Below are 19,101 nucleotides of genomic sequence, written 5' to 3'. Positions count from 1 at the left end.
TTTTGAGATCTAAGGGACATACTCTTTCTTGCCACAGTCCAAAGAAATGTCTTTCTGTCTGTCTACATCCTCCTGCAGTTTCAGTCCATTAGGGCAGCTGCTATTTTCTATTAGAAAAACTGCTGAAAAAGCATGTCCAATATGCATTTCAGAAAGTGGCGAGTCACTTGCAACAGAAGCTGCTGGGGTTATGTCCACGGATGCAGGTCACTTCCAGACAGTGCAATACAAGAGATTATTTTATTTTATTTATTTTATTTTTGAAATAAAAAAAAAAAGTGTCCCTATGTAGCCCCGCTGACCTGGAACTTAAGGTCCCCCTACCTCTGCCTCCTCAGAGTTGGGGTTACAAGTTATGCCACCATACCCAGTGAAATGATTAAACTTGTAAAATACTCAAATAGCTTCAGCTGTCTGAAAGTACAGGCATTCACATACTGAGACACAACGTGGTTTTATGATTTTCAAAATGACTTATCGTCTATTACTTCCAGAATTTGGGAGCACGTATTTGTACCTAGCAAGGAACTCTTTATATTAGGGAGTGGGTGTGCTGGTGAAGGCTTGTAATTACAACACTTTGGGAACTAAAGGCAGGGGGTACGGTGAATTGAAGGTTACCCTTCCATCTATATTGAGACCCCCATCTCACTCTAAAAACATGTGAATTGCACCTGTTTTGTGGGGGAGACCTCTATGTATGAGGTGGCATGTGTGAGAGTTTGGTACAGACCAAAAAGGATGTCAAGGTGTCATTTCTACCCAACAATATATAGGTGACATTCAAACCTTTAATGCACAGAATGGAGGGTGCTAAGCTGATGGTAACAGTTTTGGTTTTTTGCTTGTTGGGTGTCAACCATCAGAAACGAACTCGGTGATTTCCTGAGTCAGAGGTCTATCTTCTAATTATTTGTATTCCCGAAACCTAAGTTAGAACAGAAACAAACCACTCTTTAAACAACCCTTTTCACCTTTGCTTTTAAAAAAATGTTCTGGGCGAGATTTACATTCTTTCAGAAGAATGTAAAACTGCTTAGAGTGGTTTTGACATGTAATACTTCGGAGGCAGCTAACATAAAATTGCCTCCAAGCAAAGCTATCTAAATCCTTGAAATCTAGTTTTAGTTTTTAAAAAAAGGGTGGTGAGGTGGGGCGGGGCTAGCTGGTCCTTTCGCTTTTCTAGCCCCAAAAGGCATTCTTCACAAATTTCCTTTAATTTCCACTAAAACCAAGCCCTAACCTTTTACCTTTATAGGGCCACAGCAAGGACACAAAGACAATGAATGGCTGGAGGGAAGCCCCACCTGTTGGAGGGTTAGCAGGCTGGGCCGGCTAGCTCCTTCCCAGCAGATAAGGAGGGACAGCAAGGACCACTCCCTTTCGTAAGAGCCTTCCCCTGGAGGGGCTTGGGAGATTCACTGCAAACCTCGGTGCCATATGCCAGCAATCTCGCCCCTGCCCGTCGAAGGGCGAGGGACCGCGTGGCATCTAACCACCGCTCCGCACAAAAGGTACCCCTGCAGCGGGGGAGACACCCCACTCCATCGGGGCATCCCCGGAAGGGGCGAGGGCGGTGCGGGTCGAGGGGGAACCCTAGAGCTGCTTGGAGAAGGAGGAGGAGGGGAAGAAAGGAGGAGGAGGAGGGCTCCGCCACGCGCCAAGGAAGAAAGCCTGACTCATGTCGTGGCAGCAGCGGAGGGCTCCTGGGAGCTGCAACTCGTGATGCTGTTGCTGAGGAGAGAAGCCTCATTACCCGTTCCGCAGGCCAGGGTGGGGGTGGGGGGACACCGCCCCAGGGCGCGCACACCCGAGACCTGCTCCTCACCCGACTCGCCGGGGTCCGCGTGGGAGACAGCAGCGGACACGCCTAACCTGCGCGCACGCGCGCGGCGTGGCGCCCCCCCCCCATGCCCCACCCCAGCCTCTCCACGCGACCCGGATTCGCTGGCGCGCCCAAGTGCCCCACCCCCCACCGCCCTCAGGCATTGGCGGCTCCGCCGGCCTTCGGCAATTTCCGTAGAGACAGAGCCGAGAGCTCGGCCCGGACCGAAGACTGGCCACCTCCCCGAGCCAGACCCGGCTTTATGTCTGCGGCGCCGGCGCGCAGGCGCAGACGCCATCTTCCCTCCTCTCCTCCGCGACCCCTCCCCCCGCCTCCTCCTCCTCCTCCTCCTCCTTCTCGTCGGTCAGAGCTCGACCCTCCTCTCGCGCTGGGGCGCTGGTCTGTCCTCTCTCGATGCCGCGAGAGACCAGGGGATACGGAGCAGCCCGAGAAGAGCACTAGTAACAACCATCACAGCCCCCTCCTCGCTCGACGCCCTCCCACTCCCCCGCCCCGCGCCGCCACCGACCAACCCCACCTCTCATTTCTTTGAACGGCGTCGGCTGCAGCCGCTGCACCAGCCCCGTCTGGCCGCTGCGTAAAGGAGCCACCGCCGCCCGCGGCCCCCTCCCTCCCTCCCCGGGCGCGGGAGCAGCTCGGTGTCGAGCCAGCCGGCGGGCTGAGAAGAGGACGCGAGCTCGCCCCTCCGCTCCCGCGCACGTCCCGCCGCCCGCCGGAGCAGCCCGGGCGCCGGCGCCCTTCCTCTCCGAGGACGTGTGCCGAGCCGAGCGCCTGCCCCGAGGGAGGAAAATGCTCGGGCTCCATGGCTGCCAGTGATGGAGCGGTCCCTGGGCTCCCGCTGCTGCCGCCACCGCCGCCGCCGCCGCACCCCGGCCGCGCTCCGCGAGGACCCGGCGTCTCTGTGCGCCCGCCCGCGCCTCGTTGCTGGGCTCACCGTACCGGGCGCCCCGCCGCCGCCGCCCCGCTCGCAGCCGCGCCGCCCGGGCCCCAGCCGCGGCCAGCCTTTCCTCCCGGAGCAGCCGTCGCGAGCCCAGGGGGTTTGAGAGGGGCCGCGGGCCGCGGGGGGAGGCCCGAGCGGGGCCGGCCGCGCCGGCAGGGGAGGTTGGAGCGACGCTGAGCTCAGGGCTCGCCGGCGGCCGCGGCGCCGGGGGTGGCGAGGGCCGGGCGACCGCTCGCTCCGCGCTGCCTCGGTGCAGGGCGAGCGGAGGGGCTTTGCAGCGGCCGCCGCCGCGGGAGGAGGGGGTTGAGCTGGCTCCGGAGTTGGCCAAAGAAGGTGGGCATTTCTCGCTTCTCCTCGCCTCCCCCGCCCCCTCCTGGGCTCCCCTCCCTCCCGCCCCGCACCCCACGTGAAGCGGAATATAAAGGGGGGTGTGTGTGACTGGAGGGGAAAGTGAATGGCGAAGGACTGAAGGGGTCCCCCTTCGGTTCTCCAGCCACCTGGTTCACCCAGTTCATCCTCCCTTCCCGAAGCTAGCCCTCGAAGGCACGAGCAGCCGGCGCCTTCGGCAGAGGAGGAGGAGGAGGAGGAGGAGGAGGGATAGCGTCGGGCGGAGCTTCAGGTCCTGTTCGCCTCTCCGGCTTCTCCATACAAAGATTACGGTGCAGAAGGAAATTGCACTTGCCTCCTCCGCCCCCCGGTACCCAGCACAATGCACCAGCCGCCGGAGTCCACCGCCGCGGCGGCCGCTGCTGCGGACATTAGTGCTAGGAAGATGGCGCACCCGGCAATGTTCCCTCGAAGGGGCAGCGGTGGTAGCAGCGCCTCTGCTCTCAATGCAGCAGGTACCGGCGTCAGTGGTGCTGCTCCATCTTCTGAAGATTTTCCTCCTCCTTCGCTGCTCCAGCCGCCGCCTCCTGCTGCATCTTCCACGCAGGGACCACAGCCTCCGCCTCCACAAAGCCTGAACCTCCTCTCGCAGGCTCAGCTGCAGGGACAGCCTCTTGTGCCAGGCGGAACTCAGATGAAAAAGAAAAGTGGCTTCCAGATAACCAGCGTTACTCCGGCTCAGATCTCTGCCAGCATCAGCTCTAACAACAGCATAGCAGAGGACACCGAGAGCTACGACGATCTGGATGAGTCGCACACGGAAGATCTCTCTTCTTCCGAGATCCTTGATGTCTCCCTTTCCAGGGCTACTGACTTAGGTGAGCCTGAACGCAGTTCCTCAGAGGAGACTCTGAATAACTTCCAGGAAGCTGAGACACCTGGGGCAGTCTCTCCTAACCAGCCCCACCTTCCTCAGCCTCATTTGCCTCACCTTCCACAACAGAATGTTGTGATCAATGGGAGTGCTCATCCACACCACCTCCATCACCACCATCACATTCATCACGGGCACCACCTTCACCATGGACACCACCATTCATCACATGCTGCTGTGGCGGGTACAGCCATTCCTGGAGGGCCACCCTCCAGCCCAGTGTCCAGGAAACTCTCTACAACTGGAAGTTCTGAAGGCGGCACGCCAGTCGCGCCTCCTTGTGCTGCTGTACCGTCGAGTGGCTTACCTGCATCAGTGATGACGAACATCCGTACTCCAGGCAGCCTAGGTATAAATTCAGTGACTGGCACGAACGCAGTGAATAATGTTAACGTTGCTACCTCGGGTAGTTTCAGTCCCAGCGTGACGAACAGCGTGCATGGTAATGCTAATATGAGTACAAGCAGTATCCCTAATGCTGCTAGCTTAAGTGGCGGGCCTGGAGTGACCACTGGTGTTAATGTGAATGTCTTGAGTGGCATGGGCAATGGTACCGTTTCTTCCTCTCCTGTTGCTAACAGTGTCCTTAATGCAGCTGCAGGTATCACTGTGGGAGTGGTTTCCAGTCAGCAGCCGCAGCAACCACAGCAGCAGCAGCAGCAGCAGCAGCAACCAACAGTTAACACATCAAGGTTCAGAGTCGTGAAGTTAGACTCTACTTCTGAACCCTTTAAAAAGGGTAGATGGACTTGCACTGAATTCTATGAGAAAGAAAACGCTGCGCCGGCTACAGAAGGCGTGGCCATCAACAAAGTGGTAGAGACTGTGAAGCAAACCCCCGCGGAAGTGTCGTCCTCGGAGAGGGAGAGCACAAGTGGGAGCTCCGTGAGCAGTAGTGTGAGCACACTGAGTCACTACACGGAGAGTGTGGGAAGTGGAGAGATGGGAGCCCCTGCTGTGGTGGTGCAGCAACAGCAGCAGCAGCAGCAACAGCAACCACAGCCGCCACTACCAACTGCACCTCCAGGTCTTCAAGGTGTGGCCCTCCAGCAGCCGGAGTTCAGTAGCCCTGCTCCACAGAGTATTGCGGCAGTTAGTATACCACAGAGTATTTCTCAGTCACAGATGTCACAAGTACCATTACAGCCTCAAGAATTGAGCTTTCAGCCGAAGCAGGGTCTCCAGCCTGTCCCGCTGCCAGCCACGATGAGCGCAGCAACCGGTATCCAGCCTTCGCCTGTCAGCGTGGTCGGTGTCACGGCTGTGGGTCAGCAGCCTTCCCTTTCCAGTCTGGCTCAGCCCCAGCTGCCATATCCTCAGACAGCTCCTCCCGTACAAGCTCCTCTTCCAGGGGCCCCACCCCATCAGTTACCGTATGGGCAGCAGCAACCAATGGTTCCTATGCAGATAGCCCCAGGCCATGGCCAGCCCGTGACTCAAAATCCTACTTCAGAGTACTTACAACAGCAGCAGCAGCAGCAGCCGCCGCCAATATTTCAAGCAGCAATGTCCTCTGGACAGGCCAGTTCTGCAGGCACGGGGGCAGGACCATCAGTGATTCCTGTGGCTCAGCCACAAGGGATCCAGCTGCCAGTGCAGCCCACAGCAGTACAAGCACAACCTGCAGGGACGTCCGGGCAGCCCATTGGCCAGGCTCAAACAGCAGTGTCCACTGTACCAACTGGCGGTCAGATTGCAAATATCGGTCAACAGGCGAACATCGCCACTGCAGTACAGCAGCCTTCTCCCCAAGTTACACCTTCGGTTACTCAGCAAGGTGCTCCTCCATCTTCACAAGTAGTCCTACCTGCTCCGACCGGGATAATTCATCAGGGAGTCCAAACCAGTGCTTCAAGCCTTCCTCAACAGTTGGTCATTACACCCCAGAGTACCTTGGTAACTGTGCCTCCTCAGCCACAGGGAGTAGAAGCTGTGGCTCAAGGGGTTGTTCCCCAGCAGTTACCCACAGGTAGTCCTCTGCCCTCTGCTAGCACTATTTCTGTTACAAATCAGGTTAGTTCAGCTGGTCCTCCTGGAATGCCTTCTGTCCCAACAAACTTAGTTCCACCACAGAATATAGCACAACCCCCAGCCACCCAAAATGGCAGTTTGGTTCAAAGTGTTAGTCAGTCTCCCCTGATAGCCACTAACATAAATTTGCCTTTGGCACAACAGATACCACTAAGTTCTACTCAGTTCTCTACACAATCCTTAGCTCAGGCCATTGGAAGCCAAATGGAAGATGCCAGGCGCGCAGCGGAGGCCTCCTTAGGCGGCTTACCTCAGACTATCAGTGGTGACAGTGGGGGAATGTCAGCTGTCTCAGATGGGAGTAGCAGCAGCCTAGCAGCCTCTGCTTCTCTCTTCCCGTTGAAGGTGCTACCGCTGACAACACCCCTGGTGGATGGCGAGGACGAGAGGTAAGATCATGTGCTTCTGCAGACATCGGGCAGTTCAAAGTTAATCTCTCGTAGCAATACATGTGGGTGCAGCTAGTCTGAAGCAATATATATATATATATATGTATACATATATACATATGTATATATATACACAAATATTTACACCTTTTCCTTTGCATGTGAGAGAAGTGCATATTCGTGGTAAGTTTTTCCAAAGGAAGAATGTCACAGTGGTTTCAGAGTGGCTGGGTGGGGGGTAGACTAGGTTATGAAAATAATGTTCATGATAGTTATAAAGTGTAAGTGTATATTACAAATAGGCTTGGGGGGCTACCAGATAGATTTTATTATTTATAAAGTGCTTTTGAGAAGATTATGAAAAGCAGCTTACATTTTGTTAACCCACGAAACAGTTAAAGCTGTTCTTCTGAGCTACTCAAATCTCGCTGATCATTTCTTGTTGGGGTTATGGTTCCCACGTTTGTCCTTGCTATGCAGCCCCTTTCTTTCCCAGTACGTTTGATCTTGGCTCTCTCTCCTCCTGCTGTGAAAGATACTGTTACCTGCTTGCCCTCCTAAGGCACTGTGGGAACGATGACCTAATCTGGTGATGTAGGCTGCCCTTATACTGTTCAACAACCAGCTTTTGTAAACTTTATCCACACAGAAGAGGAATATGAGTCTTAAAGCATATTTTCCAAGGGCAAAATACCTAGCTTTACCCAGGGTAGAAAGTAATGCTGTACATTTTTTTCTTTTGGGAGATGAAAGTGGTAGCCATTTTAAAAGGGTGAAGTCAGTCTTAAAGGACTGAGTTTATACAGGCTAATCTGTCCCACCTGTTTCTTCTCTCGCCAAAAGACAAAAGAGGCTAAAAAAGTCAGTATTAGGCGAGCATTTTTTCAATTATATTGGAAATAATGTGCTGATCACACTTTGTGAATCAGACTGCCAAGAAGCTGCCAACTGTTTCTACATTGCTTTAAGATTTTTTCTTTTTCTTTTTTTAAAAAAAGTTCTTTTTGCAAGTTTGCCAGTGTATATAGTGAACAGAAGTATAGTAGTTGTAAAAAGACTTCTTTTTCACTAAAGTTTTGAAAAAAAATTTAAGATATTTATTTTAGAATCTGCTGGAGATTTTTGACATTAAACTTTCGACCATTCCAGTTTAAGCATTTATATTCTATTTGTATATTTGTGGGTTTACTTTGAAAAACTGAAAATGTTGCAAAAGAATTTTATAAAGAGAAAACTTTATAAGGCCATGTGTTTTAATGAAGTTTTCATTATTTTTTTCCCCAAGTTTAAAAGATAAAAAGGTTATGATAATTGAAACAGGTGAAAATACTTCTTCAGTTTTTTGTTTTTCAAATAGTCATATACTTAAATTTTGTTACTAAATGTAGTCCTTATCCTCCTACAAAAGTACTTCTTTACAAGATAGACTTCTAAGAGGTAGTATCTGTAAATAGTCCAATTATAACTATTGTTCAACCTTTAATTTTATCTTTATCATTCTGGTCCTCACCTGTAATTTTAGTTTAAGGAATTATTTACTCTAATTTTTTTGTTTCCTAAATCAAAAGGGTGTGAACTGAGTGAAGTTCCTTGTTAAAATTACTATATACTACAGATGCTAACCCAAGATGTGAAAGACAGGTGACAGAGAAATGGAGCCACACACTGCTTACAAACCTGGGAAGGTTGTCTTAATTACTGTTTGTGGGCTCCTGGGAGGCTTCCTTTGTTTCCCTCCTCTTGGTCGGGAGCTGGCAGGCCTTGGGAAGACCTGCTGTCCTCGGTTAAGGACACTGCACACTGACTTTTATCTGTAGGGTGAAGCCCTGTGTCAGAGTGCAGAGCCAGTTCCGGAATAGATGGGCACTGGCTAAAAAGCAAGGTGGGCCAGGAGTCGGGGTAGAGTTACGTTCCAGAGGAGCCCAAGAAGCAGTGGGAAGTATTTGTCAGGAGGAACTAACATAAGCAGTCCTCAGACTGTCTTTGAACTTTATTACAAACTTGGGTTAGTTGACATCAAAGTTGAGTCATTGAGACTGGACGCCTTGTGTGCCAAGTCTCCTTCAGGTTCTCTAAGATCCGAGTCCCCCAGCCAAGGAGCTCGCAGGACCAACCACCAGGGCTATTTTTAATTGTGTTTTATTTCAGATTGTTTTTTATCTCACTGTAGTTTGGTTGTTGTTTTTTTTTTTTTTTTTTTTTTTTAATCATTTAAATTTGCCCTTGGGAGATAATTGGGAAATACCTAGGAGAGGCAAAAGCAAATCAGCCTTAGAGCCACTGCCTTTCCTCCATGTCAGCCTGTGTCACCTGCATCCAGCAGGCTCTGACACCATTGATCTCCTTTGGAAGAAAGGGCTGTGCCCTCATTTCACTTTATGACCCAGGAAGTAATGTTAAAGTGAAAATGTTTGGTGGCAGAAGAGATTGTTCTTGAGTATATATTGCGGTATACTCTAGCTCTTTCAGTTTAAATGCTCAAGACACATGGAAAGTGTTTTTAGTTGTCCACTTACCAACTGTACTATTCAGAGGAGACTCTGAACATTACGGATGGAAGATCATGTGACTTATTTTTTTAAAGGCCATTTTGTTATAAAGATCTTAATGTCTTAGCCTTTAATGTGAACGTAACGTTCGCAGGAACAGGAGGATACAGTTCTTTTACTATAATGTTCTGTGCCTGTTAGCACACTGTTATGTGAAATTCTTGTTTATAAGCAAAGCTTCAAATGTTCCCTCTGAAAGATTGTTCTTCCCCAGGGGGCGTTCCTTAGCACATTTTACTGTCTCTATTTAAGTACTGTATATTTGGTGATAATTATGTTTACCAGTCTTTCCCACAAGAGCAGAACAAAAAAAAAATTTTTAAAATAAACTTAGCAGATCATTTTCTGTTTTTCCTATAAAGGCACAGTTCTATTGTCTGTCATCTTAACTACATACTAGAAATGCGGTGCTATAATTTATGTAATAAATTGAAATGAGCAGTATGACTTTGCTATCTTCTTGCTCCTTAAGGTGACATGATTTCAGCCTTCTAAATTGTGTCTGTTGTATAGTAAGTCCTCAAGTATTATACAGGAATGAGTGGGGTGTTGTTTTTTTTTCATGTTTACTTTAGTGTTGCATGGGTATATGTGATTATGAAGTCAGAGGTGAACTTCAATTATCTTCCTCAACTGTGTCCACTTTATGTTTTTGAGATCCGGTCTCTCATTAAATTGGAGTTCACTGTGTTGGCTGGGCCGGCTTGCCAGTGAGCTTCAGGGGTATACCTGTCTGTACTTCCTCAGTGCTGAGGTTAGAAGCCTCTGCCTCTGCATCAGGCTTTTCTGTGGGTTCTGGGGTCCAAACTCAAGTTCACATGTACCGAACTCAGGTTCACTGTGTAGTAAGCACCTCCCATCTTGTAAGATGGGAGAATAGCCTCTCCAGGCTGGAAATCAGGGTTTTCTTACAGAAAAGGAGCCATACTTGTTTTACTTATCTACTGGGAATGGTAGGATGGATCAGTTAAAATAATGTAAGACACCAAATACCTTTGAATGGTTTTTGTTTTGACCCTGTAGCCCCGGCTGGCCTTGAACTCACAGAGATTAGCCTGCATCTGCCTCCCCAGTGCTTCGGGGTTAGAGGGGTGTGTGCACCATCACACCTGACCTGAAGTATTTATTTTTTTACTTGTACAATTTAAAGAATCAAAGTCTTTACAATTCTTTAAATTGTCAGGGCTCCCACCTCCTTCCTTCCTAGATTTCCTTTCTAGAATCCCTTTAATTTTGTGCAGTTGGTTCTTCTTTGACCAGCTTGTCCTGCTACTGGACGACCGTAGCTCGGAGCAGCTCAGAAGGCAGGCCACCCAGCCTCGTCTTCTCTGTCCTCTGCTCCTTTCATACGACTTCAGGCGTTTGCTTGTGCCTCAGTTTCCTCATTTGAAAACAATGAAGGCAATAGTATTTCTCACATAATCCTCAGGTAAATTAAATGAATTTACAAGACTCTCAGAACTTAACTCACTGTGCTCCTAAGAGTTTATCAAATAAGACCCATCCTTACTTTGAATTTTCAAATTTCTCGGATAAAACGGACCTGCCTGTTGGTTGCCCTCGTTCCAGGAGTTTCTCCCAACAGCTGTGCCACTCCTGAATGTTCGTAAGCCTCGTAAAAGAGCCTTCCTTTTTCTTCTGTCCACAGTACAGTGTCCTGTGGCTGCCCTGCTCCCTTTGTCTCCAGACACCTGGGGTATTGGAAGGAGTGGGTCCCCTCTCAGGATTCCTTCATCAGTGTACTGTTTTCTAGTCTGGAAACTGTGTGCTTTGGTCTCCACCTGGACAGAGGACCGGAGAGCTACTTAGAACATTCCCCTGGAGTTGTCTTAGTGTGGAACTTGGCTTGGGGTGGGCTGGGGTGTGCAGTCCCCATCACACCCTGCAGTTAGCTCCACTTGCCGTAACTGAGGTCCCTGTCACCCACCCCTCGGCCTCTCTCTAGGCAGCCCAGTGTCGCGCTGGCCTCTGACCTAGGCTCGCTACTTAGCGGTTGCTCTTGGGTTCTCATTTCTCCAGTGGTCCGTCTTCACTTTCCACAGCCACTATTGACTTCATTCTTGATTTGCTTGCTGTTTTTAAATGGTGTCAGCTTACCTTTACACTCAGGTGATTTCTTTGTTTAGGTTGACAATACCAGATTGCAAAAGCTGTGTTCTCTTACCGCTTCCTAGCTTCTACATTGCTTTTGAGAATTCTACAGCCATTTTGGTTTCTTAGGCCATAAGTGGCCTGCCTTTCTGTCTTTCCTCTCTCTCATTCTCCTCCCTTCCTCTCTCCTCATTTTTAAAAAAAATCTATAAAGGCTTTTAAAGTTTGCTTCCAGTTTGTTCTGATTTTTCCACTGATGGCATGCGTGCATGGTTGGGGAGGGCGATTCTGCTTTTATTCATGAATCTTTGCTGTGTGCTATTTCATCCTGGAAACATTGGGGTACGGAGTTTGAACACAGGGCCTCATAGACTTGGCCAAGGATCTGCCAGGTGAACTACATCCCAAAATTTTCTCCTCAAATTTATTTGCACAATGGGCCTTCCTGGCTGGTCTTCTGATGTCCTTGGTTTCTATCTCTGCTCTTGTTTCTAGTGAATGTTTCTTAAGTTTAATTTCCAAGAGTTTTTTCTGTTGTTGATCTTTGCCTTTTTTTTTTTAAGCTGCACACTGCGAACACGTGGTAGATTTGTTTTATGACACAGGGTTTCTCTGTGTAGTCCAGGCTGGCCTTGAACTGGCCGTTCTCCAGCCCCTCATCTCCAGTGGAGATGTTGCAGTGTGTCATGCTTAGCTCTTTAAAAGTTTTCTCTCTCTGCAGCCTGCTTTCCCCAGGTTCCTGTCCCTTCTTGCCGTGGTTTGTATCTTTCATGCTCTCCCCTTCCTTTAAGTAGTGGGCACTTGGGAGTCAGAGGAAGCCGTGGAAATGGTCCGTACAGATTCTCAGCAAAGCTCGCCAGCCTGCGGCCCCACCGGCTGCTCACCTGACTGGGCCGGTTGACCAGGGGTCCTGATGTCTGTGTACTCCACCTTAGTTGATTAGCTCCTGGTAAGAAGGCTTTTCTGATTTGTGCCTAGGCAGAAAGGTGTCCACAAGGCCGCAAGGAGGGAGGGAGGCAGGGACGGGGAGTGGAGGAGTGAGAGGTCTTGGGAGGCTTGGGTCCCTAGCCAGCGTCTTCCTTCAGCCATAGTCCACTCTCCCCCCAGCCCCCTTCCGCTGTGCTGTGCTCCCTCAGTCTTGGGCTGCGCAAGCCCATCAGACTGCAGACTTGGTCCTCTGGAAGGAGCGGGCCTGAGAGCTGGTTATACCTGCCTTCCTCAGAGCCTCCATCCCATCCCCACAGTGGCTGTGGCTGTGGCTGCCAGTTCCTGGGCCTTTGCAAAGTTTAAGTCGGGTTTGTTTTTGGCTTTCTCTACTGTTTGCCGAATCTGATTGTTTTTACTGTTTGCGAAGTCACTCAACCATCTACTTTCTAGCTTCGAGATTTGTATTCCTTTTGTCTTTTCATGGCCTTTTTTTTTTTTTAAGTAGGCCTATAATAGCTTTATACCTTTCCTTTTGTTTACTTGAGATAGGGCCTCAAAAATCCACTTTAATACAGACATGACTTCTTGTCTAGAAATTTAAATTTGAAACTGAAAAGGACCTGGTCTGGAGTCACAGTCAGAGGCTCGTTCCTTGGGTTGGATTGCCACTGTCGAGGTTGGATGGAGGGCAGGGCAGAAGATGTGCCTCCTTGTTTCTTGTTCTTGCTTTTTGAGGTAACATTCTCCTTACTTGGCAGTCTCCTCCCTTACTAATCTTCTCACAGCTATTCTCCTGCCTCAGCCTTCCAGGTGCAGGCCTACCACACACATGGCTTCAAAACATCCTTTAATGGCTCATTCAAAGGAAAGTACAGGAGAAGAAAAAATGACCCTTCTTTACCTATATTGTAAACAGCGGGTTGTGATCTCAGGGACAGAAATGCCTTTTTCCTTCTGCTATTTCCTCCCCGCCATCCTCTCTGCCGCCTTCTAATGGCTGACTGAGCTTCTTCCTACAGTACTCCAGCTGACTGCAACACCCTTTTTTGTTTTTTGTTTTGTTTTATGTTTCCCACTTTTCTTGCCTTTCTGTGTTGGTCTCTGAGATTATTCTGTGCTGCACTATCAGTGTCTGCCTTCCCGGCCTGTCTGATCCTCACAGGCTGCCGGTGTTTTAGTCTGGCTGGCCCCAGACTAGAGTTGAGGCAGCCATCCTGCTTCAGCCCCTCAGAGCTCCTCAGTCTTCCCAGTACTCCTCACGACCCCTAATTGTCCTCATTTTGGAGACTCATTATTTTACTTTAGACACTAAGACCTCCTTCCTCGTCTTTTTCCTCACTGGCTCCGTCCTGAACGTAAAAGCCCAGCTTCATTCTGTCTCCCGTCTCTCCTCTACTGGCGCAGTTCCACTCTAAGAGAAAACCGCCTTCACTTACAGAAGTACTGCCTGTGGTAGCTTTCTCACACACATCCTGCCTTTTTCTGGGACTGCGCTGAAGTCTGAGTGATGCTCTTAGTGTGGTAGTCTTCTTGTATGTGACTCAGTTGCCCAGATCCCCTGAGAGTCTCTCCCTCTGGTGTAAGGTGATTCCCTTGTCTTTCCTCTGCCCCCCTCCTGTCAGGCTCCATTTCCCTAGGAAAGGTTTATTTTGGCTCATGGTTTTAGAAGGTTCTGTCCTTGGATGCTTGGCCCCATGCACCTGGTGCTGGGAGCCCATGGCAAGGGCTGGCTGTTCTTGGCAGACAATAAGCAGATAAAAGGGAAAAATAAGCATTCCCTTCTCTCAGGGCTGGGCGTGGAGCCTAGGGCTGTATGCATGCCAGGCAAGTGCTCCACCGCTGTGCTCCACCCCAGCTTCCCCAGCTTCCCCAGCTTCATTCCAAATGACACTTGATGACCTTTCAGGAACTTTCTTCCCGCCACCCGTCCTTCCCTGGGCATCTCTGCACGTGCAGTTCTTTGAAGATAAACATGCCCAAGGTCACCTTCCCAACTCTTCCTTAAAGTTTAATTGTCCTTTTTTCCCCTTGTTTTGATACAAGATATTGCTGTGTAGCCTAGGCCAGCCTTGAACTTGCTGTGTAACTCCAGCTGGCCTTGAATTTGTGATCTTCCTGCTTCAGCCTCCAGAGTCCCAGGATTACAGGTACGTACCACTACACCGGCTAAACTGGGAACCTTCTGGAGGGCCTCTGACATACCAATTTAAATCTAGGTTGTTTGTTAAAACTATTTAAAAGCACCTTGTTATTTTTGTTTGTAATACTTGTTCTAATTTATTACTTTATGTGATTATCTGATGAAATTTTAACCTCCGTGAACAGGGATGTTTGGCATCTACTAGTATCCAAAACCTATTTTTCAGTGTTTACAGAGATGGAGAAAGTCTGTTTAATGAAGAAAATCTACTCTTAATCATGGCATAAGGACAGGGAAATCAAATGAATCTTTTTAGAAAATAGAGTTGAATTCCTTAGAGGTTGTCATGTGACACCATTAGTTTCTTTCTTTGATAGATATGATTGAGGTTGCTTTACTTTTTGCTGCTTGTGAGTTGGCTGGTTCTTTTTCTAAACAAGCACGGTCTTTTGTTTATTTTGTATTCTCTTAAGCTGTTAAAAATTCTTTAACTTGAATGAAACAACAACAAAAAACCCTCCATTTATTTTGTAATCAAAATAATCAGTATTTTTCCCACTTTTGACTGGCATAGCTATTTTCCATAAAATGGTCCTAAAATACCTAGGTATTATCTTGGAAATCCTTTGCAGTCAGCTGTTCAGAAACAGGCTTTAAGCTTGTAGAATGCCACTCGCTTCTGTTGAGGGGGTTGGTTTGTTTGTTTCCTCTAACCAGTTTAGTAAACATTTATTTGCAGTTTCTGTGATCTCTTTTACTGTGATCATTACTAGTTGTCTGTTGTTCAGGAGAGGAGAGGAGGGATTCTTCAGAGGGAAAAGAACCACCATGAAAGGGCTGGCTGGTCTGAATTCACAGCAAGCGCTAATCTGTGTGTATCAGGAAGAACGGGAGACAGATAAGGCCCCCCCCTTTTAAGGGTAGGGTACTGATGGTGGTGATAGTGACAGCAGCAGTACCCCCACCACCAGGAGGGGAAATGATGTAATGCAGTGATCACCAGAGGCCAGTTTGAAATCTAGTCAGAGTTTCCCTTCATCTCTGAACCTGTCAGTGTTCAGCCTGGTTGCCTGTCATAGAACCTTTTCGTGTTGACTGGGGAGACTTCCTGTAACTTGGTTTCTTTCCTGAAGGATCAGTGTTAGGTCAGGTGCACGGTGTGGATTTGCTCACCCACGGAGCAGAGTCACCCAGAGCTTTCTGTGGGTATGACAAATGAAACATGGCTTACTCTTCCAGGGCCCTCGAAGTTTTGCTGTAACACCTGACTGCCCGGTTTGGGGAATTCTTGATACCCCATGTACATTCTTGATACCCCATGTAGTATTCTTTTGACTTACAAATTCAAAATTGTTTGATAATAAAGATTTAATTCTCTCATATCTTATTCAGGTTATTTAGTTATTACCTTTACCTTTTTTCCCCCCTCAGACTTTCTTAGTTTGCATGTGCATACTAACAAATAATATTTCCGAATAGTTAGGAGTGCTTTTGAAAGGATACACATACATCCAAAATGGTACTACTCACCATTAAAATTGCCACATGATTATGGTGTATCTCAGTAGCAATAATGATAAGGTTACTTTCATGTGGCTTTTAATTTGTTTTAAATTAAGCACTTGGAGTTATATTGTGCCCTCTTGGCTCCGCCCTGTCTTGGAGTTGGTAGTTTCTGCCACGTGTTGTGGGCTGTTCAGACTCCAGGAACATCAGTGGTGGCGGTGGTGTAGAGTAGTGGAGAACCAGCGCTACTGTTCCCAGGTGTCTGAGCCCAGAGGTGTTACTTAAACCTCAGAACATCTTTTTTTGGCTTCATATATCTCCCCATTTTATAGGTGAGGATACTGAGGAAAGAGAGAAGCCTCTTGTGGATTCAGGGTCACCTGTCTGTGTGGTGGGTCTGGGATTTGTATGTGGAATTTTTGTTTCAGGGTTTGGACTTTGACTTTCCTCTCATGGCTGCAGCAAAATAACTGACAGGAAGCAGTGGGGTTGGGGGTGCTCAACTCACTGTCTTGTTCCTAGTCACCAGGACCCCCCACATTTAGTTCATTCTAGATACTCCTTCATGCCTAAAAGATTTAAATTTTGTGGTCCTATATCTCAAGTTGAACCATCATGCTTTTATAACATGCGATGAGAACCAGAATATTCTGCTTTCTCAAGTTCAAGTATGTTGGGAGGCACTGGGGCATAGCGCATTTTCTGTTTCCACAGTAGAATTACTGACTACTAAAGATACTTTGATCTAATAGCGGGCCCCTTAGTTTTTGTTTTTGTTTCGTGTTTTGATTTTCTGTGTTGGAAAGGGTGGCTATTTCAGGTTTTGTCATGTTTTAAAGAAATGAAAACTCCAGTTAACTTGTTTTATAAGGAAGTTTTATGTTTAACTTCAGGCTCATTTTCTTGATCGGTCTCTATAGATAACTTTGTTGTATTTGTGACAGTTATACATAGTTTCTTTTTGTTGAATATAGTCCTCTTTTAAAATGTACTTTTTAAAGATGGTGTTTGATTTTGCCTAGTAAATACAGTTTTAACAATATGCTGCTAAGTGAGCACTTTGCCCTGAGCGTTTCTGTCGTTGGGCGTTTCTTCAAGTATCCTTTGAGCACAAAGACAACGAGCCTCCTGAGTGGACCCAGCACCTGCTTTGTGTGAGGTGATGTGCCCAGCCTAGGTGTGACAAGCCAGTGATCAGAGCTTTCCTCCAGCATGTTCAGTAGGTGTTCCTACCACACACACCTGCATTTCTTTTAGAGTCCAGCATGGGGCGTGTCTTAAGTTGTAGCTAACTATAGAATCTCCGTGTAATGGTCAAGTGTTTTCATCAGCCCTGTCTCCCCTTTCTCTCCTGCACACACCCCATTGCTATCTTTCCTGTTCTCTTCCTTCACGGATGCTCACGGTTACTGTCCAAAGTTGGGTGTACACATTTGTTCAACTGCTGAAATGGCTAACATTTGATTCTTGAACTTCTTCCAGTTTTAAAGTTCAAGAAAGAAGGGTGGATTGAGAACCAGGACTCTTAGACCCTCGTGTCCTGTTGGATTAAAGACGACTCCACATCCCAGGCCTTATAGGTTCTTTTGGCAGATTTATACCTAGGTGATAAAGTCATAAGGGCCGGTGGACCCCTGAGAGGAGATGGTGATAGCGCTCCTTCGTGGCAGCTAACATTCCCAGGTGTATCGCCTCGTATTTAACTTGGGATTGTTGGAATCTAGTCACAAATCAGAAGAAGAGTGGAGACACTCTTGGCTCATTTTTTTTCCCCCTAAAGACAGGCTCTCACTATGTAACCCTTACTTGTCTTGGAACCTAATTTGTAGCCCAGGCTGTCCTTAATGTCACAGAGCTCTGTCTGCCTCTTGCCTCCCAAGGGCCAGGATTAAAGGCAGATGCCACCACATTCAGTGAGACAGTTTTATGCCATGAAAGATCAGTGAAAGGAACCGTCTGTTCTCAGTGCTGGGCTTACCTACCGTGTTTGCCTGAAGCTCAGCATAACTTGCATTAAAATAGTTGAGAAGCAGAAACCTCGTTCTAATTAATTGAGTTGTATTTATGACTCAGGTCTTTAATTTTGAGTTGTTGCGGCTTATGTTTGTTAATAAACTACAAAAGTGCTAATTTATATGAGTGATTAATAATGCAGTTTAAAAAAACCAAATTTATCATTCTGCTCCTTTCTGTGGGAAGGTAAATTTCATTTGTTGTTGGAAATTGCCGTAGGTGTCTTTCTTAGGAGCTGTTGCAGAAGGTAGTAGTCACATTTGTTCATTTTCATGAGTGAGCATTGGAGCTGTTGGAAGGGCAGCTGGGGTTTGGGGACGTGATGGTAGAGCTCTGCAATGAGGTGTTGGCTTAGGTCACCACTGGGCACTATCTGCTCCCCGATTCCCACTGTCACTAGTGGAGGAAGCAGCTGCTGTTCAAAGCGCCTCCGTTGACATCCGCACGTGGACTGCTCCCAGACCTGCTGTCTCCCCTGGGCCAGGCCCGCAGTCGCAGGAGAACGTTGTAATGAGTTAAGTTTGTGGAAAGGTAAGGCTCACTTTGGAATTTTTCTTAGTTTCAATTATTTTTCTAGTTGTACTCAGAGTCTGAGCCTATGAGGACTTACAATGGCTTATTATAAATAGATCTAATATATAAAAACCAAAAGCTTTTAAGACTAGAGTCTACTCTAACAGAGCCAAGCTGTGCTATATTTGAGCTTTTGAATATGGAACTTCAATCCCATGATAGCATCTGAGTCCGGATACCCTGAGTAGTGAATAACTGAGGTCTGAGTTAGGGGTTGGACACATCACTAGGAGGTGGACAAACAAAACCTGGACGGTGGGAAGCCATGAGAGAGGGCAGGAAGGAAGACGCAGCTGGGACAGTCTTTGTGGAGCAACTTGGTATGGTCCACTCTCCGGGGATACTGTCCCCCGTTGCCTGCATTTGTAGGTCTGCCCATGGGAAATGCAAATGCCACCAGCTAGTTTAAGGAGTTATCTGTCAGTCTTAAAAGCTCTTTACAGGCCTCTCCATAGAATACTGAGTGCTTCAGAAATGCCTACTGTTGATCAGAAGGACTAAAGGTACAAAGGAGGGGAAAGCCCATAAGATCTTCCTATGTTTTAAGCATCGTAGATCATGATGTCTTCCAGATTAAGTATATGCTCAGTTGTTGTTACATATATAGCACACATGACAGCTTTTGCATTCAAATAATTGATCAACAAAGCTATTAGTGCTTTCAGCATATAATGAGGTAGATTTTATTGGGACATCAATTTTAGCATCAGACCTGGTCTAGCCTTGTTTTTTCTACCTCTTAATTGTATGACTTTTAGAAGTGAGTTAAACTTTGTTAGTCCAGTTTTCTTACCTGTTCTCTGGGGGCTAGAACATAATAACCCTGGTACTGTTT

At 47.8% G+C, this 19,101-nt stretch overlaps 1 protein-coding gene across 5 annotated transcripts in view; it reads left to right on the top strand.

Moving 5' to 3' along the window:
* The first annotated feature begins 2,144 nt into the window (after positions 1-2,144).
* The window catches only part of Tsc22d1 (TSC22 domain family member 1), a 99,895-nt gene continuing 82,938 nt past the window's right edge, over positions 2,145-19,101 (top strand). For 4 of the 5 annotated variants that reach the window (XR_007979230.1, XR_007979231.1, XR_007979232.1 and 1 more), the window contains exon 1: positions 2,145-6,467. Coding sequence is in view for 2 of the 5 variants with exons in the window: in XM_052190913.1 (XP_052046873.1) it covers positions 3,496-6,467 (2,972 nt within the window). In the remaining 3 variants the exon portion in view is untranslated. The remainder of the gene's footprint in view (positions 6,468-19,101) is intronic. The other variant, XM_052190911.1, reaches the window with a different exon arrangement.

The sequence above is a fragment of the Apodemus sylvaticus genome, chromosome 8 (assembly GCF_947179515.1).
Source record: "Apodemus sylvaticus chromosome 8, mApoSyl1.1, whole genome shotgun sequence".
Lineage (NCBI taxonomy): Eukaryota > Metazoa > Chordata > Mammalia > Rodentia > Muridae > Apodemus > Apodemus sylvaticus.
The sequence above is the reverse complement of the archived record's forward strand: the minus strand, read 5'-3'. Positions and strand labels throughout refer to the sequence as shown.